Genomic DNA, 23,429 nt, shown 5'->3' with positions numbered 1-23,429 from the left:
GTCACGTGTTTGACATTGTCAAGGGTCCTATTCTCAATTTTAGATGTAAACAAAATATATGTGTGAACTATTCATTCAGTTTAAATAGTAAAACAAAATTGTGTGTATATTATCAAACTGTAGGAAATGGAAAACACATTTCTGCTTCAAAGCCAGGAATCATTTATAAAGGAAACAAACATTGGTGCACATGTACATATTTTGTGCCTGAAAATTATGCGCGTATGGTGGGAAAACAATCATAAGAATGCATTTGATAAATTTTTTTGGTCTATGACATGAATGTTGTAAAGTAAAATGGTTGATCAGCAAGGTTTTGATCAAAGTTTTTGTCAAGTCTTTTTTTGGGTTTCATCTTGGAAGTACCCATTTAAAATTTTTAATAATTTTTCTGGCAGTTTCGGTAGTACCACATGGTAAAATAATACTAGCAAGTGAATCCATTGAAAAATACTTTAATATGTAATTAATACAGAGTAGAGTAAATATTTAGTGTTTCAGAATGCTTGTTATTTTGGATAGGAAATTGAGCCAACAACCAATAGAATCAGCATTAAAAATGGCACCTACCCTAACAAATGGAAGATTGCTAAGCTCATTCCCATACATAAAAAAAGGTAACAAGTTAAATGTTTTGAACTACAGGCCTATTTCTTTACTAAATGGTTTCGCTAAAGTCTCTGACAAAATTATATTCAAACATATTGATTTTAAATTAAAAACCATATTAACTGACTCTCAACATGGCTTTAGAACTGGTAAAACAACCATGACAAAAACAGTCTCTTTTCTCAACCTTATTTAATTTGAAGTAACTACACGTAGTCAAGATGATGCTTGTTATTTTATTTAGCTAAAGCTTTTGACAAGGTCAACCATCAAATTCTTCTTACTAAAAGTTCTAATTTTGTCATAATTGATAATACATATCCTGGTTAACGAGTTATCTTAAAAACAGAAAATTTTATGTATCTATACAGAATACAATCTTGAATTTTCATTTGACTATTTCTGGTGTCAATCTAGGTGGTACCTTATCTCCTTAACTCTTCAACATTTACATTGATGATATAATATTAGGGTTAAAGAACTCAACTGGCACTCTCTTCGCAGATGATCTAAAAATTTACAGGAAAATGTCATCTTATCATGACAGTTATCTGCTCCAATGGGATTTTTGATTGGTGTACCTGTAATTTAGTTAATCTCAATAATGAAAAAACCACCATCATTACCTTCACCAGAAGAATTCATCCTATTGAGCATGAAAACAAATTAGATAATTCACCTATTATAAAATCATAACATGTCAAAGATCTTGGTATTTTTATAGACAAAAAGCTATTTTTTCATCTTCATATAGAATTTTTTATCTTTTATTCTAATACTTGGTCTCATCAAAATTATTACCTTTAACAACTCAAATCTTGATTCTATTCTCTCCCTTTAAACAGCTTTAGTCAGATCTAAACTTGAATATGGTTCAATTATTTGGAACAGCCTCACAACACTGATGGTGAAAAACTCAACAGAGTTCAATTAAAAATATCTAATTACATTAACCAAAAACAAACCACTGGCAAAAACGTTGATCTAAATTCTCATTTAGGTTCTCTTTCAACTGTTAGAAACATTTTAAACACTATATTTGTTAATAAATGCTATAATTCCAACTTAAATTGTCCTTAATTATTTGAAGTCTCCGACATTAAAATTCCTTCATTCCACCATTCTTATGCACCCTAAACACTAATGACATAACATATAGACTCATCACGCATTTCAATAATTATGTGAACCTTTTGCATCAAACTAGAGAAAAGAAACTTGTCAAAAAAGTTCTATCCTCTGCCCATAATAAAGTTAAATAAACTTTTGTTTTCATCATTTTGTCTCATCTATTTATCATATTGTATATATGTGATATGATTAATCATAATTTTTTATTCTCCTCTGTTGTAAGTCAGTACTGTATATACCTACTTTTTGTTATTATACAACTATGTATTAATTATGTTAGTATTTGTTTTTGTTGTTAATGAACTATTTCTTGTTATTATTGTATTTGTTTTTGTTATATATCTGTGTTTGTATTATCTTTTGGCCCCCGCATGTGTGCGGTACTGACTGGTGGATTTGTTAATTCTTAACTGCTTGCAGATGCACCATCTTCATGGTTTGTTTCAAGTGGTGGTGACCAACTCTGCGTAGTGCAAACCTGCTTGCGATGCCTACCCACATGCAATGGCCATATCTCTTATGTACTTGTCCTTCTGTTTTTGTTTAGGTTTTTTTTTTGTTTTCTGTATTTTGTATTTCAGTTTTATCGTTCCCTCCATTTAGGTGACACAGCTGTCTGTGGACATGTCACAAATCCAAAATAAATAAATGAAAACAATTTATTACAGTTCCTTTAACTATCTTTGTTTTTAAATAAAAATGAACTCAGAATGGAGAGTAAAAATTAAGGAATATGCTCAGAATATATAAATATTTGGTTTCACCCATCCCTATTTATTTTGTATTCACTTCCAATAACATTTACTAGGGACTACTGCTGTTCCGATAACTCCTTTCCCAATGCCAATTCCTGAAACCCAGATACTCCAACCGATACCACCAATGATATTCCTTATGCTTCCTCTAAATTAAAATTCAAAGCCAGCATTTGGAAAATTGTTTAACACTATTCATTTGGTAAAAAATCTTCCTTTTTGTTTATGATTTTACATGTAGTTAAATGGTGTCTAAAATCAAATACTTTCATATTTTCCTTACAATTGTAACTAACATACCGTATTTACTCGCGTAAAGGCCCCCCCTTTTTTTCCCCTAATTTTCGACTCCAAAAAAGGGGAGGGGGGCCTATACGCGAATTTGGAGGAAAAAATAGATTTTTCTTTTTTTCAGGTACTATATATGAAAAACTAACATTTAATAAAAGCAAAATGAAATACCGCCACAACTTATTTAAACGCCAATTAAATTGTGATGCCCTCAGATAAACACAGAAAAAAAGTTTTTAAATTTCTTCTCAAATATGTTTAAAAAACAAGGAAGGGGGGGGGGGGGGGCGTATACGCGGGCGGGGCCTTTACGCGAGCAAATACAGTATTACTAAAAATCTGGATTTGAACAGACTGAATGTGACACCACCATGCAGTTTATGTTTTTATTAAGTTTTATGCCGTTGTAAGCTTGTTGAAACAATAGTGGCCCAATTGAAGAATATGCAAGGTCTTATCAACAGATTCACAATATAGAACCGGGAGCCAACGTACACACCCGGCCTCGTTGAACACCCGGTCGCCGTCGAGCACCAGGAAGCGCTCGTCGCGCGACTTGCCGCCCGACCCCGTGTACAGGAAGTGCTGCAGGGGCACGGGCCGCTTCAGCGTGCTGATGACGTACATCTTCTTCTGCTTGGTGCGGCCCACCCAGTCCGCGAACTCCAGCGTGTTGGGCACCGTGGCACTCAGCATCACGATGCTCACGTGCGCGGGCAGCAGAATCAGCACCTCCTCCCACACGTGGCCGCGCTGGAACACACGCTCCGCTGTACAGAGGACAAGGGGATGATGTACAGCTACTGTGCATAACTGTTAAGAACAAAAAAAAAAATTGGCTCTTGTAACAGTATATTGACCTATCTCGTAAAATACTCAACATGAAGTATAACTGGAAGAAGCACTTCATGATGGAGTCTGAAAATTGGCAGAACGGAGTACTAATACAATGAAAGCACAAGTAAATTAATTACAACTAACATATTGTCAGCATTAATGTGATGAGAGAGGATGAGATGAGTATGAAGCAATGACAGAGTAAATAGGTGGTGAAAACCAAAGAAAGTACCCAGAGAAAAACTCCCAGCACAAAAAAAAAATCATTCTTATAAAGTAGTTCAAACAGTAGCTACAGCAACCTAACAGGAATGAAACGTAATAAGTGATACTAAAATAATTTGCTGTAACATACATGGGGAAATACACAGTATGCCACCCTGACTGTCTGCCAGACGTGGTCCTGCAACTCCTCCCACACTGCAGCAATGTTGCAGACACATTTCTGTAATTTTGTTAAAAAAGTTACTAATGTATCAAAAAAATAACATGAAATTCATGAAAAAATCTGAAGTATGATATACTGCACGGGTAGTAGTCACAATGTATTTCACAAAAACACATTCATTAAAAGAAAGAAAGGGTAACTAACAGTTATACTTTACACAACACAGGTGTATTGTTAAATGGAGTTAAAATGCTTACAATTCTTGATCCGACCAGTAAAAAAATTTTTGGTCTCTAGTTTTGATTCCTACGTAGTCAACATCAAGAACAACCTTAAGATCAGTGCATATATCCCATAGCAAAAATACAGATGCAAGAAATCCCAAACACTCATGTCTCACCTCTGAATCATTGATGTAATGCACCTCGTCAAATATAACATACTCCAAGTCGCGAGACACTTCACTGCCTCGGTACAACATGGAGCGAAGAATTTCGGTGGTCATGATAAGGCAGGATGCTGTCTGATTGATCTGGAAGTCTCCAGTGATCAGGCCAACATCTCCAAACGTGTTCTTGAAGTCTCGGTACTTCTGGTTTGACAATGCTTTGATGGGTGACGTGTAAACAGCTCTACAAGACAACCAGCATAAGAATAACAAAAGTGGAGTGCAATATAAAAATGTTGTGTCCATTATTTCATGAATCAATATGTAATACAAAAATTAACCTCAATTTGTGACAAAGCATGAAATATTTGTGTTTTAGCAAAATAAAACCAAATTTATCTGTAAAAACTGTAACATCATTTAATATTACAAAGCCAAAAAAATATAGGTAAATCAAATGTTGTGACTGTATTTCCAGCTCCCAAAAAAACTGTCTCCAGTGTGTAATACTTGAACATGTTGTACTACAATCGTAACAGCTGCAAAATTTTACTAGTTTATTCTGGGAAAAATATCAATTTTTCCCACGAAATATAGTTTTCTTTGAATTTGCAGTTCCTATAACACATTAAAAGTTAAATCAGAACATTTCTGAATAAAAAATTGTTCACAAAAAAAATTACTTTTATTTTGAAATCTAGTCTTATCAACTGCTAAATAATATTGAACTGTCAACTTTCCCAGCACTATTCTAAAACAATTGATACCTAAATATGCTTTTCTAAAATATCTTTTCTTTTCGGAAGACGTATGTTAACAGAAAATATATAATTTTTAAAAATGGTCATATTCTTCCCAGAGAGAAGACTGAACAAAGACTTGGTGTGAAAAATGGCATAATTTCACGTACACATGTCGGGGGTGAGTCAGTTGGTCCAAAACTTTTAAAACAACCACCACTTCCCCCTATTTAGACCCCCTATTCCCGAACCGTGAACCAAATTAACAATGGGGTTTTATTGTTCACTCCTCAGATACATAGGTGCTAAATTGTTATATTTTCAGAGCGTACCTGCTGTTTTGTTTTCATTAAGAATTGTGCAGCAGACATTATTTCTGAACCACATGCACACATTAAGATGTATCAGAATCATTACTAGTTTAAAGGAGGATCTCTTTTTACATATTACAAAAAAAAGATTTCTTCTGGCCTAATGTATTTCTTATGGGCCTACAATTTGGTGACTTACCAATCGTGACATATCATTCGTGAGGATTCTACCATGTTCAAGGGTGTCCATCGCTCGATCCCTATGATTACGTCAACCATGATTGGACACTTTCATCTTCTAAATCCGAAATCCTGTTCTACTAGTGTTGCCTACAGTACTTTTTTCACAAACTGAGGAAAAATACTTCTTAATCATGCCAAAGCCAAAAGTAACCCTTCAAGCCAGGGCCACACAGTTTAGGAGTGACCGGTTTCATGTTACAGACAATATTCTCATGTACAAGTTCTGTAATTGCCGGTTAGAACATCAAAGAATGGATACTTGAATAAAAATTTGGAAACTGAAAAAGAATAATTACCTAAACTTAAAATGTGGGAATATGGACAATGTTGTTGTTGTTTGTGTATGTGTGTGTGTGTGTGTTTTTTTTTTTTAATAAACACCAAGTAAAGTTTTGCTCTTTATGAAACACTGTATTCTATATCACATTTATCAAGATGTGTTTTTACCCAAAGTCATTTTACCAACTGTTGTATGGTATTATTTTGTTACTTTAAGTATGCAATATTGTGTGAATGTGCAAAAACATTTTAAAGTGTTAGTTTAAGATACAAGATACCTAATTTTTATTCATTAAAATCTTGAATATTGTAGTCAAAATAAAATTCAATCTATTCAATATGTTTAATAATGTAAACAGTTTACAATTATTTTAGAGCTTCAAACAAAAAAAAAAATATGTATAGTAGTGGAAAAAAGACCAAAATGCAATGTATTAAAAAAAAAACTTGTTATGGACTTTTACCCATTATCATTTCATAGTTACACAATTACCAAAGCAAAAACACCTTACTTTACATTCTGAACTGATGTTTACAGCCATGTGAAACTGTGAACATCTATGGGGTAGTATTGACTTCTGTTGTAAAAAATTTCTATGCTAATCCCCAGACCTGTCAGTTAATTACACTCCTCTAAAGAATGGACTGTAGCTAACGGGTTCTACTAAAATAATAAAACTTCATTTCTAACGAGCTTATTAAATGTCAATATGTACCATTTAGCTTATGTAAAAACCTTTATAAAAAAGTGGCTTTCTGACAATTCAATGACCAAATTATGGGAATTAATGTCAAAATAAAACTATACAAAACAAATAGTATAATAAAATTGGTAAATATTGGATCCCAAACATACCTGGAAGAAACTCTTCAAGGAGTCCGAATGTTGGTAGAAAGAAGTACTACTATAATAAATTAATGAATAAATCAATAAGGGCTTAGCACCTCTTCAACAGAGGTGATATAAGGGAAAATGAGGGATGACAAGATGAATGCTTGAGGAAAATGGGATTGCTTACGGCAATGTCCGCTACGCTTCCCACTTGCAAAAAATTCAGGGTATGACCCCCCCAGCTATAGAACCCGGATCGCCTAGAGGCAGGCAAGTGACATGACCACTCACTCCCAGTGGCCCCAAAAAGGAAGTGTAAAATATTGTAATATCTAGGAACAAATGAAGGGAGACTCAGATTTTGCACGTACCGAGTCTTGTTCTTCTGAGAGAGGGCGATAGCGTACTCTGCTACCACTGTCTTGCCGGCAGACGTGTGGGCGGCGACGAACACGTTGGCGTGCTCCTCCAGCTTTAAGATGGCCTGCGTCACCCAGCGACACCACCAGTAAATATCTACAGCTCAAGTCTCCACATTACGTGCTTTCAAACATGTACTTTTCAGCCAGTCTAAAAGCATATTAAATCGACTTATGTGATTGTTTAGAAAATTATATAACAGGCCATTAGGAAAGCACCATTTCCTGGTGCATAAAATAAAAATTTTAATGCAATTTTTAAGGCTACTCTCATTTTAAGAGACAGATTGTTTCATGTGATGGTACTTATGTTGCTATTGCACTGTCTGCGCACCCATGGGTACTTATTCTGCTGTTTCATTGAGTAAGGAAAAAAACTAAACTTACAAAGAATATTACTCGCATGAACCTGATTTTTTTATTCTTGTACCCACATATCAAATTGAATAGTTTATTATTCATATTAAAAAACTTGAATATTCGCACAGGCCTAGTATTGTGCTATGCACAAATTTTACAGTCAAATACTTTTTCATCCACCAAAAATCCTTTTAATAAAGAATTATACTAAGATACTGGCTAGTTACTTACAAATATTGAATTCCTGGAGTCTTGGAGTGTAAAAATTTACAAAAAGTATTGAAAAGGTTTTGTAAAAATATGGGATCTGTTAAATAATTGTATATGTAATTGGACTGGTATCTGTTTCTATCCTTATCTCTAGGGCCTGGAATTTTTCGTGATCGCGAATTTCGCCAAAATTCGCGCGAATTTCGCATGAAAACGCAAAAAGTAAGTAAATTCGCGAAAACCACAACATTTCTATATTACACTGCGAATATATCCCCGAAAAGTACCATTACAGTAGAATCCCGCCGATGCGACCCCCCTCTGATGTGTCCATTCCGTTTATACGACCGTTTTTTGAGAAACCGTGAAAAATTTGAGCAGAGAAAGTCAAAAATTTGAGTTAAATCGGCTGAAAAACAAGTCTGTTACACTTTGTTGGGCGCTATGTGTTCACATTTATCTTGGCGAGAGCTGTACTGTAAGCAGGCAGGCATACAAAAGACGGCTAAAAATAGATACCACCCCTCTAGACTGTCCACGCGGCAGTGTCTAGCCGAGCTCGGCGCGTCCATTATCGCACGAAAAGCCGTCTCAGCTGTCATGTTATCTTACCCGCCCGCACGAAAAGCCGCTGTGGTAGCTTCTGCGAGAGCGTAAGAAACTCGTCTGGTCAGGCTGGCGGTAGTGGCGGCTTGACAGGGACGTGGAAAAGATAATTGCTTGAGCTGTCAAAATAAACATCGCTGATGGCAAGGGCGGGAGCGCATCCTGTCGGTCTGTCGCTGTGATTATCTACTCCAAAAACATGTCACAGCATTTCAGGATAGCATTGTTCTTATATCTTTCGTTTATAGCCGAATGTTTTCTACCTGATCCACACAAGTTCCTTCGCCACGTTTTGAACGAAAATAACCGCCAGCCGGCTAGCATAGCCGAACTCAATTCACTTAGCGCGAGTATTTATGGGAACCCATTGTTCAGGTTATGCAAGTCCGAGGTGTAATATGAATTTAAAAAGTTGTCTTTTTTACACCATAGACTAATTGAATATGAAATCTATGTGAACAAAGGTGATTTTTTATGTATTTGGTTTTTTTTTTTGGGGGGGGGGGGGGTTCTTTTAACCCTAGTCTTGTGTTTTAGCATAATTACCTTTTTTTTACATAAGCCGTGTTCGTGTATGGTTTTGATGCTCAAAATTGATCTCGGGTATAGTTAGCACTAAGTTTCTTCTCATTTGTCCGCCGGAGTTTGTTCAAGTGGCAACCCCGTGTTCCTCCACTCCATTATGCCAATACCGTATTTATTGAATGCAAGCAAACTCAAACTTTTGCACTCTACGAAAAATAAAAATAATATGATGCCGAATTCTAAACTACCGTGCACACTTGGCCGGATATGAGAACACGTTAATTGTATTTTGCGAAAAGTGTATAAAATATTATATCAAAGCAAAATAATAACCTAATATCTTGTATTTATCCAAGTTGCGTCATATACGGTAAAATGTAAACAAAACAAACCTGGTTTGTCCAGGTTAGCCAACATAGCTTCTACTAACTTCTCACATAAGCGAATGCTTCCTTAACGAAGATCATACATTTCTCAGACTGTGAGAAGTTTTGTTTTGTGTAAAGGTAAACACATATGTTAGCGGCTAACGAATTTATCTTACCGTAGTTGTTTATTTTGTGTAACTTCATAAATAGCAAGAGAATAAGCAAATAATGATTTTGCAGGTACGAAATTAGTCTGCGCAGCGAGACTGGGAGTGTGCGGGCATGCGTGACTATCATGCAGCCAGCATCTGTTGTTGACGCTACGAGCCGCGACAGCGTTCCCAACGTAGTGGCATTCCACTGCTGATATTTATTCGCGCGCCAAGTTTAGTTGATTGTTTTCGTAACAGCCTGTATGTAGTATGTTGCAACATATTTCTGTCTAGAGTTTGAAAATGCCAAATAATACTTTGAGTGCTCGAGACCGAGCATATCAGTATCAGAAACATGGGTTTTATTGCACTGACAATAGCACAGTGATGTGCAAATTTTGCAACAGCAAAGTTTCATTGGAAAGAAAATATTCCATTGACAAACACCTAAAGTCGGCTAAGCATGTGGCATCGGCAGCCGAAAAAAAAAGAAAATTTGTAGTTGCAAACATCTATAGCAACATGTCTGTTTTGTGTAACTGTTTTGGATTTAATTGGCTGTTATTATGCATATTAGTCTATTCCTAGTATACATGGATTGTTTATTAAATATGTAAACTATTATATTCAATAACTGCACAATTTAGTCAACATTTAAAATACCGGTAAAATTTCCATTGCATAACGAAAATACAGACTTTAAACCACCGCTTTTCTAATTTGAAAGTACCACTTTTTTAATACTGAAAACACCGAAATTTTCCAGGCCCTACTTATCGCCCATGGGCCATGACTAAATACAACACCAAAATGCAGTACATTCAATACAAAATATAGCTCTGAAATACAAGGAATTAACTGTAAGTAAAGTCATTAAATTAAACAGCTAACAAAATATTGTTAGCTCAAATCACAAATAATTAATTTTTTACTACAAAAAATTCAATGACTGTCACTATTTTAGCTTGATTTACAAACAAGAATGAACAGACCAAACACAATGATTCATTAATAGAGACAATATTTTATGGTTTTATTTTCAGGCCAATTTTATTTTTAAAACAAGAGATTTCCGTGTTATTGGTTTTATTTTTTATGAAATCTGTTATCAAAAAAGATAGCACATTACTGAACAAATATGACACTTGAAGTGCTTTGATACTAATTTTTCCAAAACAATGTCATTTTGACTTAAACATGATGAGCTTTTACAATATAATGGTTTCTAATAAGCATGTCTAACTATTCAGAACACATAAAATAAAAATGTTAACTATTTTTGTGTGTGTAAAATGTACTAACATCATAATGTAAAAATGAGTGACTAATGCCAGATGCAACATTAAAAAGAAGTAAACCTTTTCCCAATTATTTGCATAAAATGTGGTATAAAAACTTCATGCTAAATAAATAAATACCACTGAATTTAATATTTAAAAGATAACATATTTTCCATTAGAATTAAGTTTTGATTGAAAATGCTGATAATTTTTATGATTCTAATCACATTTTGGCACTTTGTGGTGTATTAACTTTAATTTAAGTGTTATATTGTGTACTAACATGCTTTTCAGCGTTATTACGGTTTCATCGCAACTCGCCGCATGAACCTACTCATGTGAACAGACAGACGGAGGAAGGCAGCACGCACCTGCTTCTGGAACGGGTCCAGCTCGAACTCCCACACCTTCGCCATGTCCGGTATGCGCTGGTGGAAGTCGGTGACGGGCTGCGAGACGTCCAGCACCTCTGCCCACTTGGTGCTGGTCGGCCCCTGGAGCGGAGCCGTCTCTGTGATCCTCAACACCGGGACGATGTCCTCCTGTAACGCCGGTCACAACACTACTGCACTTTGTCCGGGTAACTGTGAATTCATAACAATTGGAGGATAATTTTCGGCTGGAAAATCACTATGAATTATTATTTCATAATAATGTACCTACATAAACTATGAACAAAATAAGCATATGTACCTCGCATTTGGTTCCATCGTAAAAGCTCATTTTCGTTTGTTTTTTTTGCCAACCTCACAACAGAGCACCCCAAAAAAAAAAAACATAAAACATTTTTACTCAAATTCAGCAAGATAATGATAGTTATCAAGCGAACATACTCTTCTGTGCCTACTTCGGTAAATCTGTTGCAGCGCATGGCAGAATCTGCTTGTAGAGAGAAAATGGTGCACATTCAAGTTGGTATATAAAGTGAAGCAATAAACTAATATAGTACCAATGCCAAGGTCGAAAATAAAAACAGTTTTTTTTAAACCAAAATATCTGTTTATTTTTTAGGTTTAAACCAGGTTTTTTATTAAGTAAGTTAGTTTGGTCCTCACCATTGACGTCGTCCCAGGTGCTCCCGTGGCTCGCACAGGTCGTTATGCCACCTCGGTGCCTCACCGGTCAGCGTTTTTGGTCGGTGGTAAGTGTCTCGAACGGGTGTAGGTCGATTATCATGGAGAGCGGAGATCGACTCAAGCCCTAACGGGACCTGCCAGGACGCGCCAGTTGGCCTTCACCCCTCGGCGCGAGCAGTCGTGTGCGACTCGCGGAGTTCGGATCGGCGTTCGTGTACGGACCAGACAGTCGTGTGCGTGCCGACGTTTTGAGCTAGCTGTGTGTGTGGTCCAACCACTCCTGCCTGCCACGTGGCGACGTCACGACCATTGAGAGAAAGGAATCTCGAGCTGTGAACTAGCCCACAGCAACCACCACTATTAAAGGTTAGTTGGCGCCCTCAGACACCACCCAGCCACGCATCAACATCGGCAGGACAACAAATGGCACCCATCTAGGTGTCTCATCAAATTTGCAAACAATTTATGCAAAGAAAACCCATCAAAATTCCTGTCAAAGCCAACGCAAAGTAGTCGAACGGCGAGCCGGGACAAAGGGGAGAAAAACGCGCGCGCAGGACAAAGGGCGCGTCTTACCAGTGCCTTTAACGGGACCCTAGGGCAAACGAGGACAACCCACCCCCACCCCTACCCCAGCAACGCGCGCGCCTGAAAGGAGCACCAGCCACCACTTCCCCCTAGCCAACTCTGGCCGTGCGGCACCCGAGCCTAACCAAGTGGAACCGAAGGTAGCCGAATCAGCACACTCGACCACGGACCGCGTTCACGGACACATCCTGTCTCCCGGGGCGGCCAGCCACGTTCCACGAGGATTAAGAGAGATCCTGACATAGCCATCGACATGGAGGGATTGTGTGAGGGCTGTCTTAGACCCTTTCCGGAGTCACTCGTAAATAACGAGAGCGCTCAGTGTCAGTGCGCGTGCGGCCGCGTCCGCGTCAAAGCGGAGCAGCCGGGAAGCGCTGCAAGGGGTGCAACAACACGCTATGCGCAGCCACGTGCTGCCGCGCGCAACCAGGCGAGACGGCCCAATGCCAACAGTGCGGGGTCACAAAACACCGCGCGTGCGCTGAAGCACGCAAGTTAGTGCATTTTCGTGATGGGTTGTTCCTCTGCATCACCTGCGAGAGCATAATGATGCAAGCGTACCACGCACAGCTGACCCCCGCGCCGCGCACTGCGAGTGGATTGATTGTACTGCCGGAGTTCGCGGGTCACGCCCACAAGGACCCAACCATATTCCTGCGGGTATGCAAGGAAAAATTAGCACGCCATCACATCACACCAGAGTGGACAGAACGCGCCAGCAGCCAGTTACGCGGCGACGCCTGAACGTGGTGGTCTCAGACGGGCGATTACGACACTGCGTGGACTGATTTTGCAGGGAGCCTGGAGGCACTCTTTGATGACTCGCGCGCACAGGCCTGTTGCATGAACAAGTTGTTCTGCCGAGCCCAGTCTAGCGGGGAGGGAGTAGAAGCATTTGTGCACGTGAAGCTGCGGCTCTACCGACGTCTAACACCCCGCGGTAGGATACAGGATGTGCTACCGAACATTGTCAAGCTCTTGACGCCCGAAGTATGGCCTTTCGTGCATACTGCAGTGGAGAAGAGACTAGACGCTTTCCTCGCCCTCGTAAGGGAAGTAGAACAGGACCTCAAGGCAGCACGAGACGCCCGAAGCATCACGACGCCCCAAGTCCCACAGGTGAGGCCGACGGGACGCCTGGAGGACACCCTGGCCGCGGTGCGATATGTGCAACCCCCCCCCACCAGAAGAAGCTAACCCCCGTCCAACTTGCTACAAGACGGGGGAGTGGCATCGCGTCCGAATCAGGGCGGCCAGGCGGCGCGACAAGCACGGGCAGGCAGCCAACATGGCAGGCCTTCCAGTGAACGTGACGATCATCTGCCACGCTGCCAATACTGCCCGACGCCTGAACACCACTGGCATAGAGTGTGCCCGACCAGAGAGGCGCGGTGGATGGCGTCAAGGGGAGGACCCGCGCCGTCGGGAAACTGCAACTAGGGGGCGACGATGCAGTTAGCCGCTGTCCCCGGACCTCACGCCCTGCCTCCGCCGACACACCATCTCACCAACCACTCGCCAGTGGAGGCGGCCCACCGCACCCGACGACGGACAGCCCCACGTCGCCAGCGAGTGACACGAGTCACCAGGCGTCGCCAGTGACCCGACCCACAGCTGGGGGGGCGAGAGATGCACCGTCTCACCTACCACTCGCTAGTGGAACGGCCCACAGCACCCGACGACGGACAGCCCCACGTCGCCAGCGAGTGACACGAGTCACCAGGTGTCACCAGTGACCCGACCCACAGCTGGGGAGGGGGGGGGGGGGGCCGAGAGACGCACCGTCTCACCTACCACTCGCCAGTGGAGGCGGCCCACCGCACCCGACGACGGACAGCCCCATGTCGCCAGCGAGCGACACGAGTCACCAGGCGTCGCCGGTGACCCGACCCACAGCTGGGGACCCCAGCCAAGCACCACTGCGCCTGGGGCGGATGGGACCGAAGGCTGGAAACCTCATCCGCATCCCTGTCTCGCTGGATGGGAGGCCGGTGGAGGCGTTGGTGGACTCCGCGGCGACTCACACCTACGTTGCGGCCCACCTTGTCCCGGATGCTGAAGTGACACCTGAACCTGACACCATTCAGCTCGCAACAAAGGGATCTAGCACGGTCACGACTGGGCGTATGGAGGTTAGTGTCAGCATAAGGGACTATGTGACCAGGACGTGCGCACTTGTATTGCAGGACCTCAGGGATGAGCTCATCCTAGGGTTACCCAGGCTAGTCCAGGAGGATGCTAACATCGAAGTCGGGGCAGGTAGAATGCATGTCGGGACCCAGGGGCGCTGGACCGTGTATGGGTTGTCACATCGCCACCCACCTACCTGGACGGATCCTACCCAGCTGATAGATCTACGCCATGGCGTACCACCAGACTAGACAGAACCCTCAGGCAGCAACCGCAGGTGTTCGCGTCAGCTGACCGGCTGCGCCGCACGAATATTACAGAACATTTTATACCCATAGTACCCCATGTTTCTCTATTCGCCAAACCAGGGGGTTTTGGTCCCCGCGAGCTCACTGCCATCCAGGAACAAATCACAGAAATGCTGGGGGATGGGGTAATAGAGCCCAGCACGTCACCATACAACTGTCGCATAGTCATGGCCAGTAAGAAAGACAGCTCCCTGCGTTTCTGTATCAATTTTAAGCCAATTAATGACCTAACCATCCCGGCACCACCACCACTCATAAATCTTACAGAAGCACTCACCAGCATGGGCGATGCCCAGGTGTTTACGTCACTAGACCTAAAGTCCGGCTACTGGCAGGTGCCAGTTCGGCCTGAGGACCACCCCAAGACAGCCTTCACTGCACCCGATGGGCGCAGGTTTCAGTTTTGTGTTATGCCGTTTGGGCTGATGGATGCCCCCGCGACCTTCCAGACCATGATGGTCCGCGTCTTGGACGGCTACATTGGCAAGTTTGCAGCGGCCTACCTCGACGACGTGATCATATGGTCACGATCGTGGGAGGATCATGCACATCACCTCGCATTGGTCCTCGAACGGCTAGCCACGCACGGACTGACGTGTGCACCGCGCAAGTGCCATGTCGGCGCGAGGGAACAGGAGTTCTTGGGGCACCTCGTGAGCGCGGACGGGTGTCAATCCCTACCAGATCAGCTGGCCCTGATAGAGGCGAAAGAGCCTCCCCGTACCAGAAAACAATTGCAGAAGCTAATGGGACTTAAACTGGCTCAGGTCATTCATCCCGAACATCGCCACCATCACCGCACCAATGACGGACCTCCTGTCACCCAAGAGCAGGTTTCGATGGACAGACGCGGCAGAGCAGGCCCTCGCCTGTGTCAAGCAGCAGTTCAGGGAGTGTCACACCCTGTCACGGCTAGTGCCCGATATTCCCCTATTCGTCCAAACAGACGCGAGCCAGGAGAGTATTGGGGCAGTAATCTTCCAACAAGGAGATGGAGAGGAGAGGCAGGTGATCGAGTACGCCAGTACCAAGTTTGGCCCTGCAGAGCGGCGGTACCACGCCAACGAGCAGGAGTGCCTCGCGGTGGTGTGGGCACACAGGCAATACCAACACCACCTCGAGGGGAGACGCTTCACGCTCTGCACTGACAGCCAGTGCCTGCAGTGGCTGAACTCCGCCCAGGGAGGCAAATCCAAGTTCACGCGGTGGGCACTGATGCTCCAGAACTTCGCTTTTCGCGTGGAGCACGTCCCTGGGCAGGAGAACCAGCTGGCGGACGAGCTCTCCCGTCACCCGGATGCCAACACTGTGTTCAAGGACGATCAGGGATGGGACGACTTACTTCCCCCCTGCAACCCCCAGACGGGGTCTACAAGTGAGTCCCCGCCGGCAGCGCTATATGTCACCACGGCCGAGAGGCCCCGCGACTCTGCGCCAGCGACCCTAGCCAACCTCATGGAGATCGTCTGTCTCGCACAGAGCCAAGACTTGGTCAGTCAAGCACACCTCGCTAAATGCAGAGAACAGGAGCTTCCCCACCTACGTAGTCTTGACGGGGTACTCCAGAGTCGTGTGCCCGGAGACATGAGCTCGTGGCGCACGCACGTGCCAACGGCCGGACGGAAGGCTGCCTTGCATTTTTATCATGATCACGACCTAGCGGGACACCCGGGCGCCGACCAGACCCAGCAGGCACTGCGGCAGTGGTTCCACTGGCCGGGCGTTGCAGGTGACATCCGCCATTATGTGCGAGACTGTCAACCATGCCAACAGCGCAAGGCCCATCGGCCTGACGGAGTAGAGCACCAGTGCCCCAGGAGGCCCCATGACCCATTTCACACCGTGGCTCTTGACATCATGGGCACATACCCCGCACATCCCGCGGGAAGCGATTCTTGGTGGTAATCACGGATACTTTCACACGCTGGGCAGAAGCGTTCGCCGTCACTAATGTACGGGCTGAGACCATCGCCACTCTCCTCGATGCCGAAGTATTCCCACGATATGGGTTTCCCCGAGTGCTACTCACAGATAATGGCACACAATTCAAAGGCCGGCGCTGGAAAGCCGATTGTAAGCGCTGGGAGGTGGAGCACCACACGACACCCACGTACCACCCACGAGCAAACCCGACAGAACGCCGCAACCAGGACATCAAAATCCAGTTGCGGCTACGTCTGGGGGACGACCACACCCAGTGAGATGTGCTCCTCCCCAAGATATTGTACTGCCTCCGTCGCCGCCGAAACGTGGTAACCGGCTACTCCCCTGTGGAGTTGCTTCAGGGACGGGATCTCACCCTCCCAGGGGAACTCCGGGTAGCGGGCTCTGCTCAACGAGTGCTTCAAATGCCTGTCGCCGAAAGACGGGAGGATGCACGCCGGAATCAGGCATAGTTTGTAGCCACTCATACCCCTCAGACCACTAACCCACCCCTGCCATTGGAGCCGGGGCAACAGGTGAACGTCCGATGTCACCACCTTTCCTCCAGAGGCAAGAAGTTTTGCGCAAGCCTGGCCCCTAAATGGTCCGAACCCCGTGAGGTAGTGAAGCGACTCGGGCTTACCACCTACGCGGTCACAACACAGAGTGGAAGAGCCGCCAAGGTTCACCGAGATGATCTCCGGTTAGTCCACCCTAAGGTTGGTGCGGGACACCTGCACAAAGATCCACAGAGGACAAGAAGGACATCAGAAAAACATAAATTCCCCCCATCACCTCTCGCGGCGACATCGGACACGGATCATGCAACCATGGTATCACCAAGCCCAATTACACCACCCACAGGTCAACCCCTCCTGTCATAGGCCACGCAGACGGCAAATTCGCACCATACTTTCTCATCGTCCGAGCCCCAGGCAAGCAGGGCCACGATGCCCGAGCTGGAGTACATGATGAGGCGCTTGGGTAACTGGGACTATCTGGGGTTAACAGCATCTGCCGTTACCCAGGGCATGTCCCCCCCCCCCCCTAAATGGCCAGCGGATGCAAGTCTGGAGAGATCGACATTTTCGGTGCGGGTTGACGAGCCTGAGTCCACAGGGGCAGACCAGCGAGGCGACGGGCAACCCAGCCACGAGGACGGAGGAGTGACCATCGTCCCTCTCGATGAGGCCGACGACACTGGGAAAGCACCGCCTGTACCCAACCGAGCTGAGCCAGACGCCACGTCACAAACTCAGGTGGTGCGGTGATCGACCCGGCCTCATGTCCCCCCTGTCAGGTTCGGGGGAAATGAGGGGTACCAACCACCACTAGGGGCCCGTGCTGGGGGCCGCACCAACCCTAGACAGGACCTTTCCCCGGATGCACACCACTGCTCAGTGATGAGGCTGCTACCGCATATCACCCAGCCCAACTCCACTACATCTACCAACACCTCTCAGACACAGTGCACTCCAGAGAACTTACAGTATACCCATGGAGGAAATGCCCCAAGGCAATGCGTGTGATGGGGGCTTCGAGGGGCATAACGGCCTCGGTGAGGGGGGGGCATTTGACGTCGTCCCAGGTGCTCCCGTGGCTCGCACAGGTCGTTATGCCACCTCGGTGCCTCACCGGTCGGCGTGTGTGGTCGCTGGTAGTGTCTCGAACGGGTGGAGGTCGATTGTCATGGAGAGCGGAGATCGACTCGAGCCCTAATGGGACCTGCCAGGACGCGCCAGTTGGCCTTCACCCCTCGGCGCGAGCAGTCGTGTGCGACTCGCGGAGTTCGGATCGGCGTTCATGTACGGACCAGACAGTCGTGTGCGTGCCGACGTTTTGAGCTAGCTGTGTGTGTGGTCCAACCACTCCTGCCTGCCACGTGGCGACGTCACGACCATTGAGAGAAAGGAATCTCGAGCTGTGAACTAGCCCACAGCAACCACCACTATTAAAGGTTAGTTGGCGCCCTCAGACACCACCCAGCCACGCATCAACATCGGCAGGACAACACCATGTTCAAACTAAATATATCTGAATTCAGGTTGATTAACCATTTAAGACCCAATTCATAACTGACGGCAACTAAAATATATTCATATTTCATTTTAAGAACATCCAATTGTCCCATATGTAAAATTTTATGAAACCAATTTGCACAATGGTGATTCTAATACAAAAGAGTTTCCACAAATTTATTGTTAAAATTAAAATACTAATAGGAAAATAATTTGTGACAGTACTACAGTATGTTCAACAGAATAAACTTATCAAACCTAGAGGTAATAAAAGCTAAATAATAAACACTCTTTTTCCTTCTATCTTGTGGACTATCAGTTATTAAAATTAAAATATCAAGATTAACAACTTAAAACAAAATGATGCTAGTTCTTTCCTGTTTGTATTGCAGATCACATCACATCACATCACATCACATCACATCACTGTTGGTTGTGTTCGTTGAATGCTTTAAAAAGAAATAAAAAATTGGCTGCTTTTTCTATGCCTAACTTATTACGTACTTTCGAATGCACAAATCCATATGATGAGAAGACTCTCTCTACACTCGCTGAAGTAGCTCATGCTGTAAGTACTGTTCAAAAGAAAAAAAAAACTTTATCATGAAATTTCTCAATGTCATTCTTATGATTTCTCCACCACTCATAGGTTGTAACCTGTAATGTTAATTCTTTCTCAAAAAGCAAGTATTGGAAAGGTAAACTTTTTGATTGAAATTTAACAATTAATGGCAGCAGTGAAATCATAGATCACCTTGATTTTGCAAACTCAAATGCTATGCATTTTTCTTCTTCAGTCAAATCAATACCAAGTGATGATTTTTTTCTTTTGGATCCAGCATATAAGCTAAAAAATGAACAGGTGTAAGTGCCATTTAATATTTTTTTTTTGGAATTTTTGTATCACATTTTTATTCTTTGTAGCTTCCATTTTCATTTGAAGATTCTTCCACACAAGTACCAACACAGAAATAGTGCATTTATTTTCTGAACTTTATTAAGGGCTATAGCAATAGCCAATAGGCTTCAAAATATAATTCAGGTCTCTACATTCCGTTTCAATGCCATGTTAGAAATTTGTACTGTTTTATCAATAGTGTCACGATGTTCCTCACAAACACGTAACAGAATTCTTTAACCTTTAAAGTATGTCTTAAGATAATCCACCATTGTATTTCAGCGCACTTCATTTGGGAGAATTACCTAATTTTTAACATCATATTGCCTGTAACATGCATTAGCAAAGTGGTTGTTTCTGAAATATTTTATTATGTGTAAAACATGTTCTGTCACACTAGGAATGTGCAAGTTATTTGCTAACAAGTTGAATATGTGAGTTGAACATCTGGAAGTGATGATATTCAAAAATCTTCATTATCATCCAAATTTGGCGCATTTTCAACACATTGGCAGCATTATCAGTAACAACCGAGCGAAACTTGCACCTGAAGTTCTCCTCACACATTTTTATGCTGTTCACAGCCACTTCAACTGTCAAATAATCGGCAGTGTGAGCATGACCAGATGAGTGAATGTATTCACTAAATATACATTATCTGATTTGGCCGTAACTGTAGCACATATTATTGGTTCAGTATGGACATTTGACCAGCCATCAAACCCACGACACACACTTTCTTTTTCACAGAGTAAGAGAACAAGTTTTCTTTTCTTCTTCATAAATAGCATCAAGTAACGAACCACTAATTTCTTTTATGTTTGGAGGGGTGTAGCCTGGGCGAAGCTGTTGCATAATTTCCACAAACTGGGGATGTTTGAAACTACGAAAGGATGTATTTGTTGTGAACATAAAGCAAGCTACTTGATGAAGGATGACAGGCTACCGCCCTTGCAGTGGTGGCTTGGACGTATCATTGAGGTTTTCCCTAGTAAAGATGTGTATGTGACAGTTGTGTCAGTTCGCACGGCTATAGGTCTGCTCAAGCGAATGAAAGTCAAGGTTTGCCCACTGCCTAAATGCACCTACAAACTAGGTTATGAATTGTAAATATAACAGTGTTGTAAAACATGTACATTTTAGGTGGGCGGTATGTTGGATCTGTAGGACGTTTGAAACTCCCGCCAAGGTGCGGTGTAGTTCTGGCCGAGCAGTGTAAAAAACATGGCGGTACTAAACTAGGCAGTAAGCGCAATGGTGCATTTTAGACTCAAGCTGTTTTTTAAGAGTATAATAAAGTGTTTCCCCTAACTATGTGTGTACGAGGGAAGAGATCTTCGTTCGTGCTCAGCTTGTTGCGGTGGAAGTGCTCATCAGAAGATACAAATGAAACACAACATGTCTCCCGTTTTTTTGATGACTTCCCTATATTGTTCTACTATAAAATTTGGTTACATACTTTGCTACTGCCAGGTTTTCAGTGCTAACTGCATAAAGCTGGGTTCACGCATGGAAATAAGAATTTATTACTATCCAAGTTCCGCTACTGCACTGTCTTTGATACACCATGACAATATCGTTACAAATCCTATATATATATAGTTACGTTCATCACTGACTCACTGGCAGACTCTGTAATGCTGTAACATAGCACCTACCTGCAGAATGCCAGAGTGTGGCAGGAAGTCACCAACCAGGAGTCTGAGACTGGCATTCTGCAGGAAGCCGCACTTGTTTTACACACAGTAACACTTTCATTTTTTTTGTATGTGTATTGTATACATGTATTTGAATTTTTTCCCAAAAGATTGTGCTAGAAATTAAAGAAAAGCTTTTATAATTTGTGAGTTTTTAATCATTATTTACTTTATGAATTTGATTTATTAACTTCGCAAAGTAAGTAAATATTTAATTAATAGCAGAAAATCAATTTTTATTACGTAAGTCATCATAATTGATTGAAGAATATTGAATGACCAGAGACAATTCAAACACAATGTAGTTATTCATGAGGATCTTCATTAAAAACAAATTTTCTGTCAAATATTTTATCATTATCAGAAATAATTTTAATTCACACAACATTAAAATAAATTGAATCCTTACTAATCCTTACTAATATTATAAATGCGAAAGTAACTCTGTCTGTCTGTCTATTTGTTACCTTTTCCCGGCTGAACGGATCGTAATGAAATTTGGCAAGGAGATAGATTATATCCTGGCGATGGACATAGGCTATCTTTTGTCAAAAATAAATAAATTTTAAACGGGTTAAAAAAATATATCATAATTTTATGTAACGTGTGTCATAGATATACAAACTGTTAGTGTCATTCCTCTATGTCTGCCGAGCAATAGCTTTCAAGCCATTACGTTACGTTTTGCTATTGTAAGGAACTAAGTAGAGAGTAAGAAAAAAATAAATATCTTGACAGTTTGTAGTGTCGCCATATTTTCAGTTTTCAATACCGTTTTTGTTTATTACAATTTAAATTATTTTTTTTACAGTACCTACTTATAACTTATTTGCAAGGAGTTTGGTTTAGTGTTTATAATTTATCTGCTGAGCGTCAAGAGTCTTAGGGCTACTGAGACCGAAGACCAGAAATATTTATCAATTATGTAATATATTGTTGAAAAATTTGAATTTTACTATTTCAGGTAGGTCGATTTTTTTTTATTAATTATAATAGTTACGTGTAATTGCCATCTTCCTTTATTTCATATTAAACATTATGTTTGGTTGAGTGTGAGATAATTTTATTTATGTATGTTTTAATTTTATTTATTTTCTTATATATATATATATATATATATATATATATATATATATATATATATATAATAAATTTTTTTGACAAATTAGTTATTATTTATACTTTTTGTTTCATTTTGGACTATGTTTTTTTTTACTTAATTCAAAGATTTGTTGTGTGTACAGGGAGTGATATCTCTATTAATTTCTATACTCCTTTGGATAAGCGGAATATGGCCACCACAGTTTTACATATCAACAAATCCTACAAATGTTTTAAACATTATGACAAATAAAAAATAGTTTCACAAACATCCTTAGTTTTTTTTTGGTGTGTATAGTTTGAAGTTTAATATTATGTATGTACGTAAATTCTTAAACATATAGTTATTTATTAATTTATTTAGAAAATTATTCATAGGTAGGTAATAAGTTTTCCTTTATATCTCTTTCGATTTGGAGTGTTTCCGAGCCATTCGGGGTCCTCTTTATCACCCCTCCCCCCCCCCCCCCCCCCAGGTGTTTAAATCCCAAAATTTTGAAAGTTTAAAATTTTTAAAAAATCTTTCTCTTTCGATTTTAAGCGTTTTCGAGCCATTCAGGGTCCTAGAAACCCCCCCCCCCCCCCCCCCTGGGAAATAGCCCCAAAATTTCGATAATTTGAGGAATTTCAAATATCTATTCTTTCGAGATGGAGTGTTCCGAAACATTCGAGGTCATGAACCTCCACCCCCCCTCCCTGTTCACGAAAGTGAAAGCCACAAAATTTCGAAAATTTGGAGAAAATTGTATTAAAATTAAGTCATTACGAACTAAAGTGTTCGGGGCATGGTGGAACTTTTACCCAAAGTCAACTTCGCACCCAATTTTGTGGGAGCGGGGGGGGGGGGGGGGGGGTGCAAAACTCCAAAATTACGACAAATTTCAAAAAATTCTTAAATTTAAGTATAATTTTTACTATTTGGAGTGTTTCCAAGCCATTCGGGGTCCTCAAACTACCCTCCCCCCA

At 42.2% G+C, this 23,429-nt stretch overlaps 1 protein-coding gene across 8 annotated transcripts in view; it reads right to left on the bottom strand.

Annotated features, from left to right (window-relative positions):
* The window catches only part of LOC134527543 (superkiller complex protein 2), a 141,019-nt gene that overhangs the window by 81,814 nt on the left and 35,776 nt on the right, over positions 1–23,429 (bottom strand). For all 8 annotated transcript variants that reach the window (XM_063360309.1, XM_063360306.1, XM_063360307.1 and 5 more), the window contains exons 5-8: positions 11,096–11,266; positions 7,176–7,288; positions 4,412–4,643; positions 3,286–3,539 (exon numbers count right to left, since the gene is read on the bottom strand). In XM_063360309.1, the coding sequence (XP_063216379.1) occupies positions 3,286–3,539; positions 4,412–4,643; positions 7,176–7,288; positions 11,096–11,266 (770 nt within the window). The remainder of the gene's footprint in view (positions 1–3,285; positions 3,540–4,411; positions 4,644–7,175; positions 7,289–11,095; positions 11,267–23,429) is intronic.

Source organism: Bacillus rossius, chromosome 1 (assembly GCF_032445375.1).
Source record: "Bacillus rossius redtenbacheri isolate Brsri chromosome 1, Brsri_v3, whole genome shotgun sequence".
NCBI lineage: Eukaryota > Metazoa > Arthropoda > Insecta > Phasmatodea > Bacillidae > Bacillus > Bacillus rossius.
This window is presented reverse-complemented; position numbering and strand designations above follow the sequence as displayed.